The sequence below is a fragment of the Petromyzon marinus genome, unplaced genomic scaffold (genome assembly GCF_048934315.1).
Source record: "Petromyzon marinus isolate PM22_M1 ecotype Great Lakes invasive population unplaced genomic scaffold, UKy_Petmar_22M1.pri1.0 PM_G_Scaffold_20, whole genome shotgun sequence".
NCBI classification, from domain to species: domain Eukaryota; kingdom Metazoa; phylum Chordata; class Hyperoartia; order Petromyzontiformes; family Petromyzontidae; genus Petromyzon; species Petromyzon marinus.
The window spans coordinates 2308121-2325930 of NW_027422762.1; the positions used below are offsets into that span (position 1 = coordinate 2308121).

At 50.5% G+C, this 17810-nt stretch overlaps 1 protein-coding gene across 1 annotated transcript; it reads right to left on the bottom strand.

Moving 5' to 3' along the window:
* Nucleotides 1–6354: 6354 nt before the first annotated feature.
* On the bottom strand, nt 6355–15043 carry LOC142912414 (protein Wnt-5b-like). Its single transcript, XM_076060608.1, has 7 exons — nt 14907–15043; nt 13826–13934; nt 12136–12374; nt 11033–11364; nt 9945–10061; nt 8369–8678; nt 6355–6987 (listed from the first exon to the last, which is right to left on the bottom strand). Exons 2-7 carry the CDS (start codon nt 13909–13911, stop codon nt 6893–6895), a joined length of 1179 nt encoding a protein of 392 aa, XP_075916723.1. The 5' UTR covers nt 13912–13934; nt 14907–15043; the 3' UTR covers nt 6355–6892.
* Between the last annotated feature and the right edge of the window lie 2767 nt (nt 15044–17810).

Consider the following 17810-nt stretch of genomic DNA (forward strand, 5'->3'; position numbering starts at 1 on the left):
GTAAAGTCACGTAGAATCTTAGCAGCGTTCATTGTAGGTCTGTCGTCCCGACAGGTTTGTTCCTTTCACCTGAAGAAGGCCACTTGTGTTGTGGCCGAAACGTCGTGAGAATTTTTTGTGTTATTTTATTACTTTATTATCATTCTACGTGACTTTACCGAAAGAACCAAAGAAGATGACAGGCTCTTGTCCACATGCAGGCCGGTGCAGGGCCACCACCTTGTACCGCACAGGGGCAGCTGCTACTTGGGGATGCTCTTCGAGCGTTTGAGATGAGATACAAAACTCCGAGTTGCTGAGGCGATTCGGCAAGCACCGTGTAAAAGCAATTATTATTACATAGTGAATGTTTGGGAGCTTATTCGCTCTTGCTCCTGGTTAGAGGTCTACCCAACCCACGGGCCCACAAAGGCTGGCCGCTCTTACTCTGCAGGTTGAACCTAGGAATTGAGTGTCCAACTTCACGTTCTTGTCATTAAAGGCCTGTGACAAAGGTGCACCTATTGTAGCGACATCGTCTCTGGCTTACACATCTACCGGGTCTCCACTTGACTTTGTATTGTCTAGGAGCAAGTCCACCCACACCTCCACTTCCACAAACTGCTGGGAGTTGCCTCACTCTGATTCACAGTCATAATTCTCCTCCTGCTTTACGATGTAAAGGTCCCATTTTGGAGTTGAATCTTCATCTTCACTTTTTACCTTCACTTCTTCGCTCATCACTTCTTCACATTTCACCATCACCTCTTCATATTTCACCTTTATACCTTTAAAAGTGTCCAAGCTGAGATTTTCGTCTGGTTCTTGTTTCATGAGGGATGGGATTATTGCGGCACTTTGACTTTCACAAGCTGATTTCAGACTCCGACGCCGCTCCTTGTGGATCTTCTGATGCTTTTGTGTTCTCTGGTGTCTTCGAAGAGTTGATGAATCTGCAAATGGCTTCCCGCACAGAGTACACTTGAAGGGTTTCTCTCCTGTATGTGTTCTCTGGTGTATTACAAGAGCAGATGAATGTGCAAACGCCTTCACGCACACTGCACTTGAAGGGTTTCTCTCCCGTGTGTGTTCTCTCGTGTGTTACAAGATTATATGAATCTGAAAATGTCTTCCCACACACACTGCACTTGAAGGGTTTCTCTCCCGTGTGTGTTCTCTGGTGTTTTTTAAGAGAAGATGACCGGGAAAATGCCTTCCCACAAACACTGCACCTGAAGGGTTTCTCTCCTGTGTGTGTTCTCTGGTGGGTCTGAAGAACTGATGACCATGCAAATGCCTTGTTACATACAGTACATTTGAAGGGTTTCTCTCCTGTGTGAGTTCGCTGGTGTTTTATAAGAGCAGATGAATCTGAAAATGCCTTCCCACACACACTGCACATGAAGGGTTTCTCTCCCGTGTGTGTTCTCTGGTGTGTTTTAAGATTAGACGAATCTGAAAATGCCTTGCCGCACAGAGTACACTTGAAGGGTTTCTCTCCTGTGTGTGTTCTCTGGTGTTTTTTAAGAGCAGATGACCATGAAAATGCCTTCCCACACACAGTACATTTGAAGGGTTTCTCTCCTGTGTGACTTCTCTGGTGCCGTGTCAGATTTCCAGTCCGGTCCGTGCTGTATGCACGATGGTCGCATTGTTGACTTGTCGTACCGAGCTGCGCTGACTGCCTTTGCTCCATCAGAACAATTCTGCAGAGGAAGCGTCAGCTGCAGACAGAAAAAAAGAATATCCACACCATCTACACGTCAGGCACACAGGAATGCACACGTGACTTACACGTCTATACTTATTAATATATTCATGATGTAGTGAAAAAGTTTCTCAAATTCATCAGATTTGATGAACGTGCAAATGCCTTCACGCACAGAGTGCACCTGAAGGGTTTCTCTCCACGGGCTGTGATGGCACACAGTGAGAGGGCAAATGTCATTAATATGCCTGGAAGCCTTCATATCTTCAAGATGAATGTTAACCCAAAACTCTAAGCACACAATTTCGGCTGTCTGACTACAAAAGGAATATTTATGAGAGCTAAATTCAGCTGACATAGCAATACTATTTGTGTTATGCAGAAATTAATGTTCAATCGCAACTTAGAGGTGTGAATCCAGGCTCAGATGTCCTTGAATGCTGGGATGAACAGTTCTGACTTCAGCTGCATGTGTGTGCTGTGTTCACCTCCTGTTTCCATTCTTACAAAGCGTTCCAGAGGAAAACAAAAATAAACTATTGTTTTGATATAACCTCCGTGTTCAACAGAGTTAATAGACTTTACTGCAAACACAAACTTGACACTGTCACACACTGCCATGGGTAAACAGGTGGCGGTGTGACCAGAACCATGCCTGGCCATCTTCATCTGCTCAGCATTAATTCTTCCTCACTCCACCAAGTAATGAATCGAGGATCAATCAACATAGCCGAGGCTATCCGTGTCTCTGTCTCTCTCTCCCCGTGGTGAAGGTGTTCCCCTCCACACATTCAGAGTCAACAGCGGCATGCGCTTAGCGTCTTTGACCGATAGATACATTGACGCACGTATTGTTGGTTCTTTCAGTAAAGTCACGTAGATAGAAAATAAAAATAACAGATTAAATTCAATAAGATAAAGACCACTTGTGCTGCGATCGAAACGTCGTGGGTTTATTGCTTTATTTTTTTAAAAATAATAATTTATTTTTATTATTTTATTTTCTATCTACGTGACTTTACCGAAAGAACCAAGAATATTAATTCCTGCAGTCACCAAAGTTTTAAGTCAAAACATTCACACACGTTGACAAAGCCTCACCTTGTGTTGTTGTGGGCAGGTCGCTTCTGATAACAAGAGCGGTATAGCAGCTCAAGCGGGCTTGGCCTGGTGAAAAAAATAAAAACTGCGTGAATATTTACAATAAAACAAAGTTACAAAGTGGCGAGGCGGGTGAAGACAAATTAAACTTAAGCGAGATAATTAAAGTGAATGCAATCAGGCGAGGGCAGGACGCAAGGCCCCGCGTGGCTAGGCCCGCGTTGTAAAGTTCCAACCTGGACATCGATTCCCATGCTCGCTGCTACTCAACTGACATCCCTACGAGAGAGAGGCTCTACCTTGGTAAACAACAACCACCACCACCATGAGAATTTCTCACCTCGGATTTCAGTGCAAGCGTGGATCGGCAGCCTCCTGTTACCTCGCGACGTCACGCGGGTAAGCAGGTAACATGACGTCACTTCCAGGGTAAGAGACACGCCCCTCCCATAATGAGCGGCTCTGTAACTGAATAAATTATGTTAATGTGACTAGCCATATGTCGAGGGATGGGGCGTTGCTGCTGAACCCGACGGCTTCAACGGACACATTATGTTAATGAACCGCAGTCACTGGGCGTAGCTTTGCCCAAATAAGGATTGCCACTGAATTGATATCGGCAGTGACCCAAGTGGAGGTGACGTCACGCTCACGAGCGCTGTGGACGGGGTTGGGGGGAGTGTGAATTCCTTGGTGACATGACGTCACTAGCGAGGTACACCTCCCGCTGGCACTTCATGCCGATGAGGTCATGCTGAGTGGTGACGTCACAGAGCGGGGATAGAGTTTAAGTTGATTTAGATTCATTTTCCATTGCCCGCTCCCTTGGGTGCATGAACTCAGCAACAACAACGTGGACATTATTGTGTGTACAGTGTGTGTGTACACTGTTTATGTGTGTACACACTGTGTGTGTACACACATACACCGCCTTTGCTCCCCACTACACGCACACACACTGTGTGTGTGTGTACGTACACACTGTGTGTGCGTGTAGTGGGGAGCAAAGGCGGTGTATTGGCCAGTCATCTCAGTCAGTCGACCCATGGCATCTTCTCATCAATTTATTTTTTAAAATGTATTATTTTTATTTGTTTTACATTTTTTATTTTTAAAATATTTTATTTTGTTTATTTTTTATTTTATATCTACGTGACTTTACCGAAAGAACCAGGAATATGGTAGCGCATTCACTATTTGTTGCAGAGGTTCAAAGTTCAAATCCGACAGGCACACCTGGCTACCCCAGTAACATTCACCACAATATGCGCTGTTCTGCTTCACGGCGGATGTCAAACAGAGTATTGTGTCACTTACAACGCACAGGTCATTGCATGTTGGTGTCACGGTCAAAATTGTGGTTAATTCCAAAACATCCGGAAACTCTACCACGGAAATGACGCGTCAATGATCGCCCCCTACCGACAGACTCATGCCTCTTGCAGGCCGGTGGAGGGCCACCTTGTGCCACACAGGGGCAGCTGCCACTTAGGGGCACCCTTAGATTGTTTGAGGTTCGATACGAAACACCGAGTTGCTGAGGCAATTAGGCAAGCGACTTATGAGTGCAAATGTTGTTTATAACGTAGTGAATGCTTGGGAGCTTAATTGTACCTCGCTCCTGCTCGCAGATTTACCCAGCTCACAGATCTTACATATGAAAAGCTAATGGTCAGTGAGGTCAGCAGCACTGTAGGTTCTGGTGTCAAGGACATGGGCCTGCATTAGCTGGTCCACTGCTATATAGTCCAGCGGATGTTCTTGCTTGGACCCGGCGTGAATCCACGATGTTGTCTGGATGCACAGATGCCAGAACAGCGTGTTGGCAATGACAAGCCCAAAGGCTGCACAGAAGTCTAACAGCCTCCTACCGTTGTTATTGAGTTGATCTGGCCCATGCCTTCCAATCGCTCCAGACCAGGTGCCAGCATCATCACCAACTCGGGCATTGAAGTCACCCAACAGGATGACTCTATCAGGAGGGGTCACTTTTAGCTAACACCTGTGACAGGAGGTCATAGAAGGAATCTGAATCCACGGGCTTGCCTGCATCCCTCCACTGATGTTCGTCTTCGGTGGGGGCGTCAGCAGCCACCACCACCACCACCATTCTCTGCCTCCTGTTGATGGCGAGGTGAGCCCAAAGTAGCCTGGGGCTTACAGCTTCCCACACCTCACCGCCACTTTCCCACGCCGCCTTCATTCTTTTTTTCAGAATAAGAGCCACTCCTTGTTGTTTGGCATTCTCCTGCCCGAGTGGAGGACTCGGCACCCCTCATGATGATTGGAGTCAGAGCCAGCCCACTGGATCTCCTGAATGCCACAGAGATCCAGGCGGTAACGGTCCAGCTCTGTACAGAGTAGCAGCCTCTCCTCCACGTGGCCACTCTCAGTGGCTTTTTGCCATTTCTAGAGGAACCCCAAGGGTAAGGATTCAGGCATTGCTCATTCTGTGTAACTTCCTGGATAATTAAATAATCATCATTTACACTCCGCACCCAGTTGTTATTTTTGCTGTCATCTGACGTACCGATTTGGGGAGGCATCATGCGCGTGCAGGGGCAGAGCCACAGGGGGGGGCTGGGGGGGGCTTGGCCCCCCTGACATTTTGGGAAAGTCGGTAATCGGGATAACCCGATATCTGGCTGCTGCAAAATTCTGCAGGCTGCCACCTTGTGCTGCCATCTTGTGCTGCCCTGCAGGCTGCCACCTTGTGCTGCCCTGCAGGCTGCCACCTCGTGCTGCCCTCCAGGCTGCCACCTTGTGCTGCCACCTTGTGTGCTGCCCTGCAGGCTGCTTGAGCGGCAGCCTTTCGAACTTATCGGCCACGTCAGCGGATCCAACCTATTAATAAACTCCGCGTTCAAATCCAATAAAATTTGTTTCATACATTTGTGGCGCCCATTGGAAAACATAAACTGGATATCGCAGAATGTTGAAGTCAGCAACCCCCCAAAGTCAAAATCCTGGCTCCGCCCCTGCGCGTGTGGACAGACGGAGGGGAAACTCGCGAATGTTGCGCGATTCTAGTTTATCGATAATGAAACTGTTCCAGTGGGATAAGGCGTTGCTGGAGAGCGTTACGGGATCCATGAGTACGCCCACTCCCTCCCCCCCCTTGGTTATCATTTGCAATCGATGCAGAACTAGTGCACCACTATACGCCATCATGAACACTACAGCCGACTTAATCGAGACCCAAAACGCACAGAAATTACAGTGATACTCTGATTTAACGTCGCTTCGCAAATTAGGTGGTCACTTTATTAACATCGCCACCCGATTTGCGTCGCCTCAACCCCCACACTCACGTCGCTGACAGCATCACCGTCCGTCCTCTCTCATTATCCATCGCCTCTCAGCCCCTTCGCCTCCACCACCACCACCTACTACCACCATCACCACTTACTACTACCACCACTACCACCACCACCACCTACTACTACCACCACTACCACCATCACCACCTACTACTACCACTACCACCACCACACTATCAATCGCTTCGGTATAACGCCGTTTCGATACTCAGGAACGCATCCCTGACGTCCACACACACACACAGATAGACACACAGAAAATTACTTTTATAGGCAAGGTTGTCTACAAGTGTAGCGTGAAGTGTATACAGTGCAACGCGGCTCAGTGAAGGGTATGACGGATGCTGCAGGGGCGGCTCCCTAAACAACTTTGTAGGGGTCACCGAACCGCACTGTGAATCCTCAGTGTGCCGAGTGAATGTTTCTAACACTTGGCAAAACGCGGCGTTAACAAGAACGGAGTTAAAAGGAACAACAAGGCCACTTAGTCACTAACCGCATTCAAGTGGTGACGGTCAAAAACAACGGTGCTTCTGCATTGTGGAAATTCACCATGTGCGGATGTTGACAAGTGTATAGTAGGACAGCGAAGTGTAGCGTATCAAAGTGTAGCGTTTGTAGTAGTGTAACGTATAGTGTAACGCGGCTCGTAGCGATGGGCATGCTGGATGCCGTGGTGCCCCAAACAAACTTCGTGGGGGTCACCAAACACCCGCAGGACCCGGGGCTGAAACTAGATGGAGTCCGATTTCAGCCGAGGCCACCCCTGGGCTGCGGCTTAAGGCTACTTGCATAAGAATTGATCGGTCCATGGGCACAGCTCGCAATCGACGTTCCAGTGGAGTTGTTCCTTGCATCCGCATTGCTTCTCCACCGTGACTGGGGGGGGGGGGGGGGGGGGGGGAACAGCGCGGGGCGAGAGTGCGAAACGAACGCGAGAACCGTCGTCGTTTTGACCTTCGAGATTTTTTTGTTTTGACTGCGAGATTTTTTTCATCGCAATCTTGCGATCGCCGTTGACGCCGCCGTCTCTGTGCCGGCATTGCTTGGGTGGCTGTCCTAGCCCAAGTTTTTGTTTCTATCCTAGCCCAAGTATTTGTTTCTATCCTAGCCCAAGTTTTTGTTTCTATCCTAGCCCAAGCGCTGTATATGCTGGTCATAGCGAAGTACCGTAGGATATGAAAGTATGTTATCTGCACAATGTGCCCTAATAAAAAAAGAACGAAGGCAAGTTTTCCGAGGGACATTACAGTAGTGTAGAATAGTGTAGAGTGGTGTATAGTTGTATAGTGTAGCATGCAGCATAGTGTATAGTGTGTGATGTATAGTGTAGTCGTGCATTGCAGTGCATAGTGTGCGTGCTGAACTTCTTCACACGGTACATAGCTAACCATGCTCAGGAGGTGCGGGGGAAGGACAAACACTAAAAGTGCTTCTAAAGAAGAGCTTTAAATCTAAGCGCCTCCTAATATCGGAAGAGCATTCCAGACGGCCGCAGAAGCACATCCGAGAGCGCTGCGCAATGATGCGGTGACCACCGTCTTTGTTCGATGGCCGAGCCAAAAAGCCGCTGCTACCAAGATGACCGGAGTTTGTTCCAACGGTTCACGCTCCTGGACGAGATCATTTTTTTATCGTGGTTTATTTGTGGAAAGCCGAGTGGCTGAGCGGAATCAAAATGGCTGACTCCGTTTCAGATCACGGGCTCCCAATTCCGTGTTTTGGCCGTCCGTAATTTCAACAATAAAGCTGCTACGTTTGAGTTGTACATTTTTGCTCGATACCAGATTAGAAAAATTCAGAAAATGTCCTTTCACTGAAATGTGACACACATGTAGAGAGAGAGACAGCAGAGGTTGTGGGTTCGATGCCGGCCCCTGCTGCTGCATATTTGGAGTCTGCGTCTCATCATCATCACGGTGGCTAGTAGATGTTAACTATCTCGCCTGATATGCAGGGGTCGTGGGTTCAATCCCAACTCTGACAATGACCGCTGCTGTATGTTTGGAGCGTTTCAGATCGGCCTTGTGCTCGCAGATCTGGTCAGAGACGTGACGTTTCGTTTACCCAATGTAACAATCACCACATGTGCAACTTCGTTTGTAGACTCCAGGGTATTGCAGGTCAGGAATGACATCCTTCACAGATGGGATTAGATCACGGATTTTGTGTAATATGAAATAGTTGCCGCTTATTAATGAATAGTTTTAGTTTATTTTCGGGGAGGGGAGGGGGGAGGTGGGTGGGGTGAGGTGCGCACCTTGAGAGGTGTCGTATCCTCTGTCACAGCACGTGACACAGCGTCCCTCGGTGGCCCCCTCCGAGGTGACGCTGCACTGCGGCCCCACCGTGCCGGGGACGCCGTGAGTCTCGTCGCGCTCGCAATACTCCGGGCTGGCGTTCACGTGAACCAGGTCGCTCGCCGTGGGCGCCGTCAATCGCTCGTTCACCGCCTCCAGACGCCGGCGGGGCCAGCGGGCGGCGCCGGCCCTGCCGCCGTTGGCGCCTCCGGCACCGCCCCCACCGTTGTGGCTCACCAGCTGCACGGCGGAACTTCTGTCGTACTTTTCCTGCGGCAACCATCATCGTCGTCATCAGGGGATGTGGTGGTTGTTGAGTGAATGCGGGGAGCTACCCTAGCTGTGAGGGACCCCCCCTCCCCAACCCCCCCCCCCCCGTCTGTAACCCTCCTATGGATTTATCCTCACTCTTGGTTCTTTCGGTAAAGTCACGTAGGTAAAGAAAATAAAAGATAAAAAAAATGTAATCACGACGTTTCGATTGCAACACAAGCAATCATCATCAGGTGTGACAACCACAGCAAGAACATTTTACTGAAGTGGGAGAGAAACCGGAGTCAAGGGGTTTATACTGGCCATGGTAGGGGGGGGGGGGGGAGTGGGCGGGGCTGTAGGTGCGGGAAGAGGGGCCAGTGGGGAGAGAGCCACGCATCTACAACGATTGCCGCCAACACGGATGGTGGCACTCGCAACAAAATAGCCGCACTGCCAAGCGCTGACGATGTAATTAACTCTGTAAAATAAACTAGTATCCGGTAAATAAGAGGGAACAACTATGAACTGTTCAATTTTACTTGGTTAATAACACATTTTAATGATTGCTCAGTTTGTATCTGTCCTCTGGGTTGAAGTTATGTCTGTGTTTGTATATCTGGATGGCTTCATGAACAAATCTTTGATGGTAGCCAGACGGCTTGCAGAGCACTTTGGTCTCGGAGAAAACAATATCATGGGAGCCCACGGCGTTGTAGCAGTGATCAGCCACGGCGGAAAATTTAGTCCTGCCGTATTTCAAATCTCGCGGATACGGTCTGAGACATGACATTTCGTTTCCCCAATGTAACAATCGAAACAAATGCAACTCAGTTTGTAAACTCCAGGGTATTGCATGTCAGGAATGACATCCTTCACAGATGGGATTAGATCAGGGATTGTGTACTGTACTGAATCGGACCTGGATCTTGTGCTTGTTTTTAAGATTTTGGAAATCTTTTTGGTAACGCCTGCTATGTATGGTGACGTGATGGTTCCCCCACCCCCACCATGCCCAGTATAAACCCCTTGACTCCGGCTTCTTTCCCACTTCAGCAACATTTCTTGCTGTGGTTGTCACACCTGATGACGATTGCTTGTGTTGCAATCGAAACGTCGTGATTTTTAAAATATTTTTATTTTTTATTTTCTTTACCTCCGTGACTTTACCGAAAGATCCTTGCGGTCATGAAACTTCAAATCTAGAAGGCTTCATCCTCGTCACTCCCACCCCACACTCACCTCCTCTGGGTGCAGTCTCATCACCTGCAGCCGTGAGCTCACCTTCAGAAAGTTCCCAATGCTGCGAAAGTCGGCGAGCTGCTGCCAGCAGATTTTCAGCATGCAGGTGCCAAATAACACGTGGCACTTGCAACCCATGTACGCCAGATTGTACACCGCCTGCAGCACCACCACCACCACCACCGTCATCATCGTCACCACCACCACCACACTCACCGCCACCATCATAATCGCCACTACCAACCGCCGTTCGCTAACAAGTGGCGGTGACGTCACGACGGCACCTGTGCCTGCGTCCGGGGATGGAATTCCTTTCCAGCTCAGACCCAGCGTGCCCTTCGCCACAAACATCACCTCTTGCTGTGTGTAACGGCTCTCTCGCTGCTCCAGCAGTTCAACTGCTGGGGTATGCTTTTTCGCCCTAAAGACGACCACTTTGTGGTGTTGCGATCAAAACAGCGTGGACGTTTTATTTTTTCTACCTCCGTGATGACTTTACCGAAAGAACCCAAAGGGGTGTGGATTCCTGCAGTCGCGAAAGCTTCAAATCAAGATTCATGCATAACAATAATCTTAAATGTAAGAACTGTATCCTGCGACCAGACGTTATTGTACTTGAAACATAAACCGGTAAAATTTTGATTTAAAGCTTTCGTGATTGCAGGGATTCATATTCTTGGTTCTTTCGGTAAAGTCACGTAGAAGGGAAAAATGAAATAATAAATATATAAGCCAATTAAATTCTCACGATGTTTCGACTGCAACACAAGCAATCATCAGGTGTGAAAACCACAGCAAGAAAATTTGAAAAAAGTTGTGTTTTTTTCTTCAAATTTTGATGATGATTGTTTATGTTGCAGTCGAAACGTCGTGAGAATTTTAATGTTCATATTTTTATTATTTTATTATTTTATTGTTTCCCTTCTACATGACTTCACCGAAAGAACCAAGAATATAACCGGTGAAAGTTAAAGCGAGAATCATTGCATCAATCACGATTGGTAATACAACCCGAGCCGACAAAGCCGAACCTAATTTGCATTGATCGCATAAAATAACTTTTTTCCATTACATTTGTTTTTTTAATGACAATACACACACATGCACAACCCACCCGTTCACCCACTCACCAGCCGGCCGGCCTCGTTGTTGTGCAAATTCATCGCCAAAGACTCCCCTCCTTGCCCGCTGCCACGATTGCGATCGCCCGCATCCACGAACCACTTGGCGAATTGGTATCCGTATTCGACGTCGTCTCCCGAGCCGCCCCGCCGAGCATCCGGCGGTAGCTTCATGGCGTGGGGAACGACCCAGGAGCAAGCACCCTGCAGGGCCCCCTGGCGGCAGGCGCGCGCCACCGCGTGGGCCACTCCGGCAGCGGTGACGGCGGAGACGAACGCGGCCTCGCGCGAGCCTGGGGAGACTCCCAGGGGGGCGTCGTGCGTGAAGCCCGCCCCGTCAGCTGGAGACGGTGTGGCCAGACCGGTGTGGGAAGGGGTTTTGGGGGAGAACACGCCAAGCAGGTGGTAGGGAAAACGTCGCCTATTTAGAGACAGACCCCTCTCACGGGATTTGCCCGGGGACCGAACAATGGGCTCCGCGGCCCTGCGAAAGGAGAGCCCCCGAATCGGCGGCGTGGGGGCGCAGCTCAGAAGCGGCAGCAGCACGAGCGGCTGGGGAGAGCTCCCACCCTCAAGGACCGACACGAGTGGGGACCAGGGGGATCGTTGCCGCGGGTAGGAGCCGAGCGCCGTCTCCAACTCCGCGGAATAGATCTCGGGACAGGGAAACGATCAGGTGACGGGTATTACGATCGCTGCTTTTACAGCGGCCGACCTGGGGAGCGAACTAGGGCCGGTGGGACGTCCGGGACCCCCAAGAGGCGTGCCAGGAGCGTCAGGAGCAGTGAAGCGAGCGAGCCGCAGCCTGGCACTGGCCCAGAGCGAAGGCGGTTGCCATCGGGATAACGGGGCGGCCGCTTGGGCCGCCCGCGGACATCTCCCGCTGCCCGAGGACGGGAACTCTGCGAAGCAGAGTCGCGTAGGGGAGGGGGAAACCCCTGGAGGAGGAACACGGGAACTCCGAAGCAGAGTCGCGTAGGGGTGGGAGGTGGGCGACCGGACGACCCCCCCCCCCTTTCCCCCCCAAAAAAAGCTTCTGTGTGCGTGTCTCGGGGAAGCGGTCGGGCACCTTAGGTGCGAGTGGATGTGGCGGGCTCGCTCTGACCCCTTACCCGACTCGGCCACGAGGTCCAGTGCGTCCTCCGCGCCAGGCACGGTGCAGTTCCACCGTTTGCCCTGGAACTGGTGCCGGCACTCGGACAGCGCCAGGTGGACGCCCTCGGCCACGTGCGCCACGTGGTCCCGGTGCCGCAGGCATATTCTGCGCTGTGCGGGAGACAGCCCCGGCACCCAAATGCACAGCAGCCGATACTCGGAGGGGTCAAAGTTGGGGGCCCACAGTGCGAGCGACCTGCAGAGGGATGGGGGCGGAAGTCACGGTGGCCGGGGGATGTTGACTACCTCGCCTGGTACGCAGGCAGTTGTGGGTTCGATCCCAACCCCTTAAAAAATGCCTGCTGCTGCATGTACGTTTTGAGTTTGCATGTCTCTCCCCGTGGTTGCGTGGATTCATCTCCAGGTCCCTCTGGTTTAGAATCAACGTCTCTACGCGTTTGGAGTGATTTGGCTGCTGCTATAAATCACCACGTGATGATGATATCGGCCACTTGCTTGAGCTATAAAGTGCGATAGCCAGGCCTCTCCTGAAAAAGTGCTACATGATAAAAAGTTAAATAGAGCAAATATCTGTGGAATTTCTACAGGTTTGTAAATTTGAATACTACACGATGTACACACACACACACACGAGTTATTCTTCTCTGAAGTTGTGTAGTGACACAGCGCCGACCGCTGTCCAGCGGCGGCAACTGCTGTGGACAGCGAGTGCACTCACGCCGTCGAGAGTCTACACACGGCCGCTGCGTGCCGGCAGGGCGGAGGAACCGGGGCAAGGGTCACGGAAGACCTCACAGGGAGGGAGGCCCCTGGAACCCTCTGGTTGGTTTGAGAAGGGAGGTGGGGCCAGGGGCGGGGCCAGGGCAGGGCCAGGGGCGGGGCCAGGCCAGGCCAGGGGCCAGGGGCAATATAAAAGCAGCGGTGAGAGCGCTCCGGGCTGCCGGTACTGGGAATGGACTCTTCTTCTCATTGTCGCCTTCACCGGTAATTGTGCGGCCGGACAGCAGTTGGTCGTCTCGGTCGACGCAACGCGGTTCAGGGTCGTGTCTGGGCCGCGGCTGTACGGCAGCGTGGTCGAGAGAGGCCGGAGTTGGTGTAACGGAAATAAGAGACGGTGCCTCCTGCGACTGCATCGTCTCCGACTGTGCGTGTGCGTGCCGCACGCCGGAGGAGGACGCTACATGGGCGCAGGATGGGAAACAAGCGATTGTCTTTTAGCGCGCAAGACCCCGGCCGAGCCAAGTGACTCTTTCCTCAGCGGCGACCTGGCGATCATCACGCTGACACTTACAGCAGTAGGCAAACACTCTCAACGCGTGCTTCTAAATGTGGAGGGAATAATCGGAGGACCCCGGAATAAAAATTCTTAAGACGACCACGGGGAAAATATAGCAACTCCAAATATACGGCATGTGTCAAGGTCGCGATTGAACCCACGACCTCCTGCATAACAGCCGAGGTCGTCAACATCTCCTAGCCACCATGGTGCCCCAATATACCGCGCTAGATACTGTATATGTGATGTATATACACGCACACGATAAAAAAAATCCCGTACAACAACCGTATTGAGTGTGCAAAATAGAGGCAAGGTAAGAAGGTTGCTCAAATCGACGTCGAAACTTGTGAGCTCTCATCGCAGCAGTGAGGACGAAGACAGCGGCAGTGGCGGCGGCTTGCGGTCACCACAAGGAGGCGCTGGCGACTGCCCACAGCTGTGCCAAGGCGCAGAGCCCCAGCGGGAACCAGTCCACATGTCGCAGGGGATCCATCGAAATCCTCGTGGTCAGCGGCGCTGCGCAGAAGAGAAGCGGCCCGGTGGTGACGATGTTAACTCCCTCGCCTGGTACACAAGAGGTCGTGGGTTCGACCCTGACGATGCCCGCTGCCGTATGTTTTGAGTTTTCACGTCTCGCTCATCATCATCATCATCACCACCACGGTGGCTGGGAGATGTTCATTACCTCGCGTGGTACGCGGGATCGAACCCACGACCGCTTGCGTACCAGGCGAGGGAGTTAACATCTCCTAGCCACAGTGATCGTGACCAACTCGACTGCCGTCACTCTGGTGGGTACGATGGAATTAAGCTGCGGTAACGACGTTAAATCTATGAATGCATGCGGGGTATATGGAGGTGCGGGCTATCTGAATTTCTGCGGGTTACATGCTTGAAACTACGGTAGTCTCAATGGAGCGTGGCTGCTGGTGGAGGGGGGTGAGGGCATGTGAGGATGATGAGTCTCCCCGGTATCGTCTGAAGAGCGCGATGGCCCGGGGAGTTTCATGCTCCCCACCGTGAAACACTTGCACACGCACACACAAAGACAAAGGTCCCCCGTGCAAGCCTTAGACCGTCGAGGCAAGTACCGTTAGCGAGTAGCGGCGCCACGCTCGGCCGCCTTTGTCTCCCCTGTGGCGAGGTCTACCCATCGCACCAGGTGTGCTCATTTGAGGCCGAGTATACTTAGGGGAGGCCCAGGACCGGTTCAGATAATCGTCACTGGCGTTGGCCGTGAGCGAGGGAACTGAAATCGGGTCAAGAATTGACTCCACCTACGTTCATCAGATTTATATTTTTAAGGCCGGAAGTTTGACCACTCGCTCGCTCCCTTCGGGGCGAAGCGGCTAAGGAGCGAAATCCTTTCGCGTGAAGACGAAAAAAAACTCGCCCGCAATGTGGCGCCATTCCGATTGCAAATGGTGCGACACTTCGGGACGTGCTCCACGGGCCGTGGACGAGTTTCCCCGTCGTCGGCAGTCTCACCTGGCAGGTGCACAGGCAGGTACACAGCCTGGCAGGCAGGTAGGTAGGCTGGCAGGCAGGAAGGCAGGGCAGGCAGGTGGGGCAGGCAGGCAGGCGGGTAGGCAGGCAGGCAGGCGGGCAGGTAGGCGGGCAGGCAGTGGAATCCACACCCCCGCAGTGTCAGCGGAGGGCCCTTTTATAGATCTTGTTGTTTGTCAAATTAGTCATCACGGCGTGCTCATCACGAGTCCACGTGCTCCCGAGATGATCTCATCCCACACACACCTGCAGCCACTTTCCACAAAGCCCTGCCCCCCTCCCCACGTGCGTCCCTCGCTCCTCATCAATCAAGAGACACCCTGCCCCCAACGCCATCACTCTGACTGCCACAGTGATAGACTTGGGGGGTGGGTTATGTCCGCAACGTTGTGTCCACGTTCACGCAGATGCGTAAACGTGGTTTTCTCGACATATTATTTATGTTGAGTTTAACACGTAGGCTTTCGCGACCAATATTATTCACAATCAAGGTTTTTGGGTTAGATCGTGTTATTTAATGTGTTTTAACTCTCCACCACCCGACACGGCCAAACAGTAAAAAAAGTGTCACGTTTAAAAAAGACAAATAGTTCACTGCTTTAGCCAATCGGTGTGTTGAAGAGTGAATAAACATCATTTACATTTTTTGAGTAGTACGACGTTTCGCTGGTAATTACATTCAGCATCAACGGGCGATTTGCCAGAATGGTGAAGCCCTCTCCACTTGCTCCCGGTCTTAAATAGAGCAGCAGCAGGGTGACGTCATCATTTAACCCAGTCTGGTGCGGTGATTTGAGGCGGAGCGGGTATTGTAATTATATAATAGATTGGTAATCATTCAATCGTTATTCATTGGTTTTTTTTCCCATGTAAGGAATTGTTTGGATTGCCACGTACGGCGCGAAAGAAGTCCAACGTCTATGTTGAGTGATCGCTGCACTCTCACGGGTCACTACGCTCTACCGTACAACACCGCGCGGTCTGTCAAAGGCCCTCCTCGCTCGTGGGTGAGTTATTCAAGGCAGAGCCATACGGTGAAGAACAGAAGTCAACGGAAGCCCGCGAATGTGTTAACAAATTCATCAATAACGGAGGTTTTTTGGGGTCAGATCGCGTAAATGTGTAAATGTTGTGTTGTTGAACCCGCCGCCACCCGAGCCAGCCAACCAGTGAGGGTTGTTACGTAAACAGAACGTGGCCAATTCGTCACTGGTACAGCACGCCGGTTGTGTGTTGGAGAGCTGGCTAGCTGTCACCTGAAGCTCGTTGTGATTAATGGCGAAACGTCATGGTACTCAGTTTGTTAATGTCGTGGCTTGGCTGTCCAACACACAACCGGTGTTCTGTACTAGTATACTACACTATACACTACACTATACACTACACTATACACTACACTATACACTACACTACTAAACACTAATATACACTACACTATACACTACACTATACACTACACTATACACTAATATACACTACACTATACACTACACTATACACTACTATACACTACTATACACCAATATACACTACACTATACACTACACTATACACTACACTATACACTACACTATGCACTAATATACACTACACTATACACTACATTATACACTACTATACACTACACTATACACTGCATTATACACTGACATACACGACACTATACACTAATATACACTACACAATACACTACACTATACACTACTATACACTACACTATACACTACACTATACACTAATATACACTACACTATACACTAATATACACTACTATACACTACACTATACACTGCACTATTATACACTACACTATACACTACACTATACACTACACTATACACTACACTATACACTACACTATACACTACTATACACTACACTATACACTGCACTATACACTAGTACACACTACACTATACACTACTATACACTACACTATACACTAATATACACTACACTATACACTACTATACACTACACTATGCACTAATATACACTACACTATACACTACTATACACTACACTATACACTACACTATACACTAATATACACTACACTATAAACTAATATACACTACCCTATACACTATACTATACACTAATATACACTACACTATACACTACACTACACACTCGTGCTGTGCTAGTGACGAATCGGCCACGTTCTGTTCATGTGACAACCCTTACTGGTTGGCTGTGTCGGGTGGTGGCGGGTTTTAACGACACAACATTTATATTTGTACGCGATCTGACCCCACAAAAACCTCTCGTGGATGATAATGTTCGTTACAGCCTGCTACGTGTTAAACCGTTCAGAAATGCTTCGTATAATTCACAGCAGCCATTATAAACCATGATGTTGTCTTAAACAGAGACATCCTCCGACGAAAGTAAAATCATTGATCAGCCTACGCTTTAAAAGCGCTGGCATTGCAGCTGCACTGCGGTGTTACCACACAACAAATCTGCACCGCTGATTGTAGAGGCTTGGAGGGATTTGCCAAGGCCACTCCGTCATCAAGAAGGGCCCCTGGTGACTGTCGCGGTCCCCAAGTGACGAGATTCATTCCCCGGGCCGGACGAACGAACGGCCGGGGGCGGCGCAGCACGTGACGCAAGAGTCACGTCGGCTGGGGGTCTCGGTCGGTGATGCCCAGAGGGGCGGCAAGGGAAATCCGGCCAGGCCCCTCTGACGGCCGATAGCCGAGAAGCACCGAACGTCGGTGAAGCTGCTTGTTGTGATTACTGACGAAACGTCGTGTTCACGTTGTTCATGTTTGGGCTTTGCTCTCCAGCGCACCGCTGTTGCCGTGCTAGTGACGAATTGGGCCACGTTCTGTTCACGGGACAAACTAACTGGCTGCGTCGGGTGGTGGCGGGTTTAAC

Bases quoted from the DNA above. Each gene is read 5' to 3' on its own strand.
- LOC142912414 (XM_076060608.1), bottom strand. From the start codon at position 13,911: ATGGATCCCCTGCGACATGTGGACTGGTTCCCGCTGGGGCTCTGCGCC. The intron at 10,062-11,032 runs GTGAGTGGGTGA...GTGGTGCTGCAG, and splicing joins ACAACGAGGCCGGCCGGCTG to GCGGTGTACAATCTGGCGTA. The intron at 6,988-8,368 runs GTGCGCACCTCA...CCCCCCCCCCAG, and splicing joins AGGATACGACACCTCTCAAG to TCACGGTGGAGAAGCAATGC.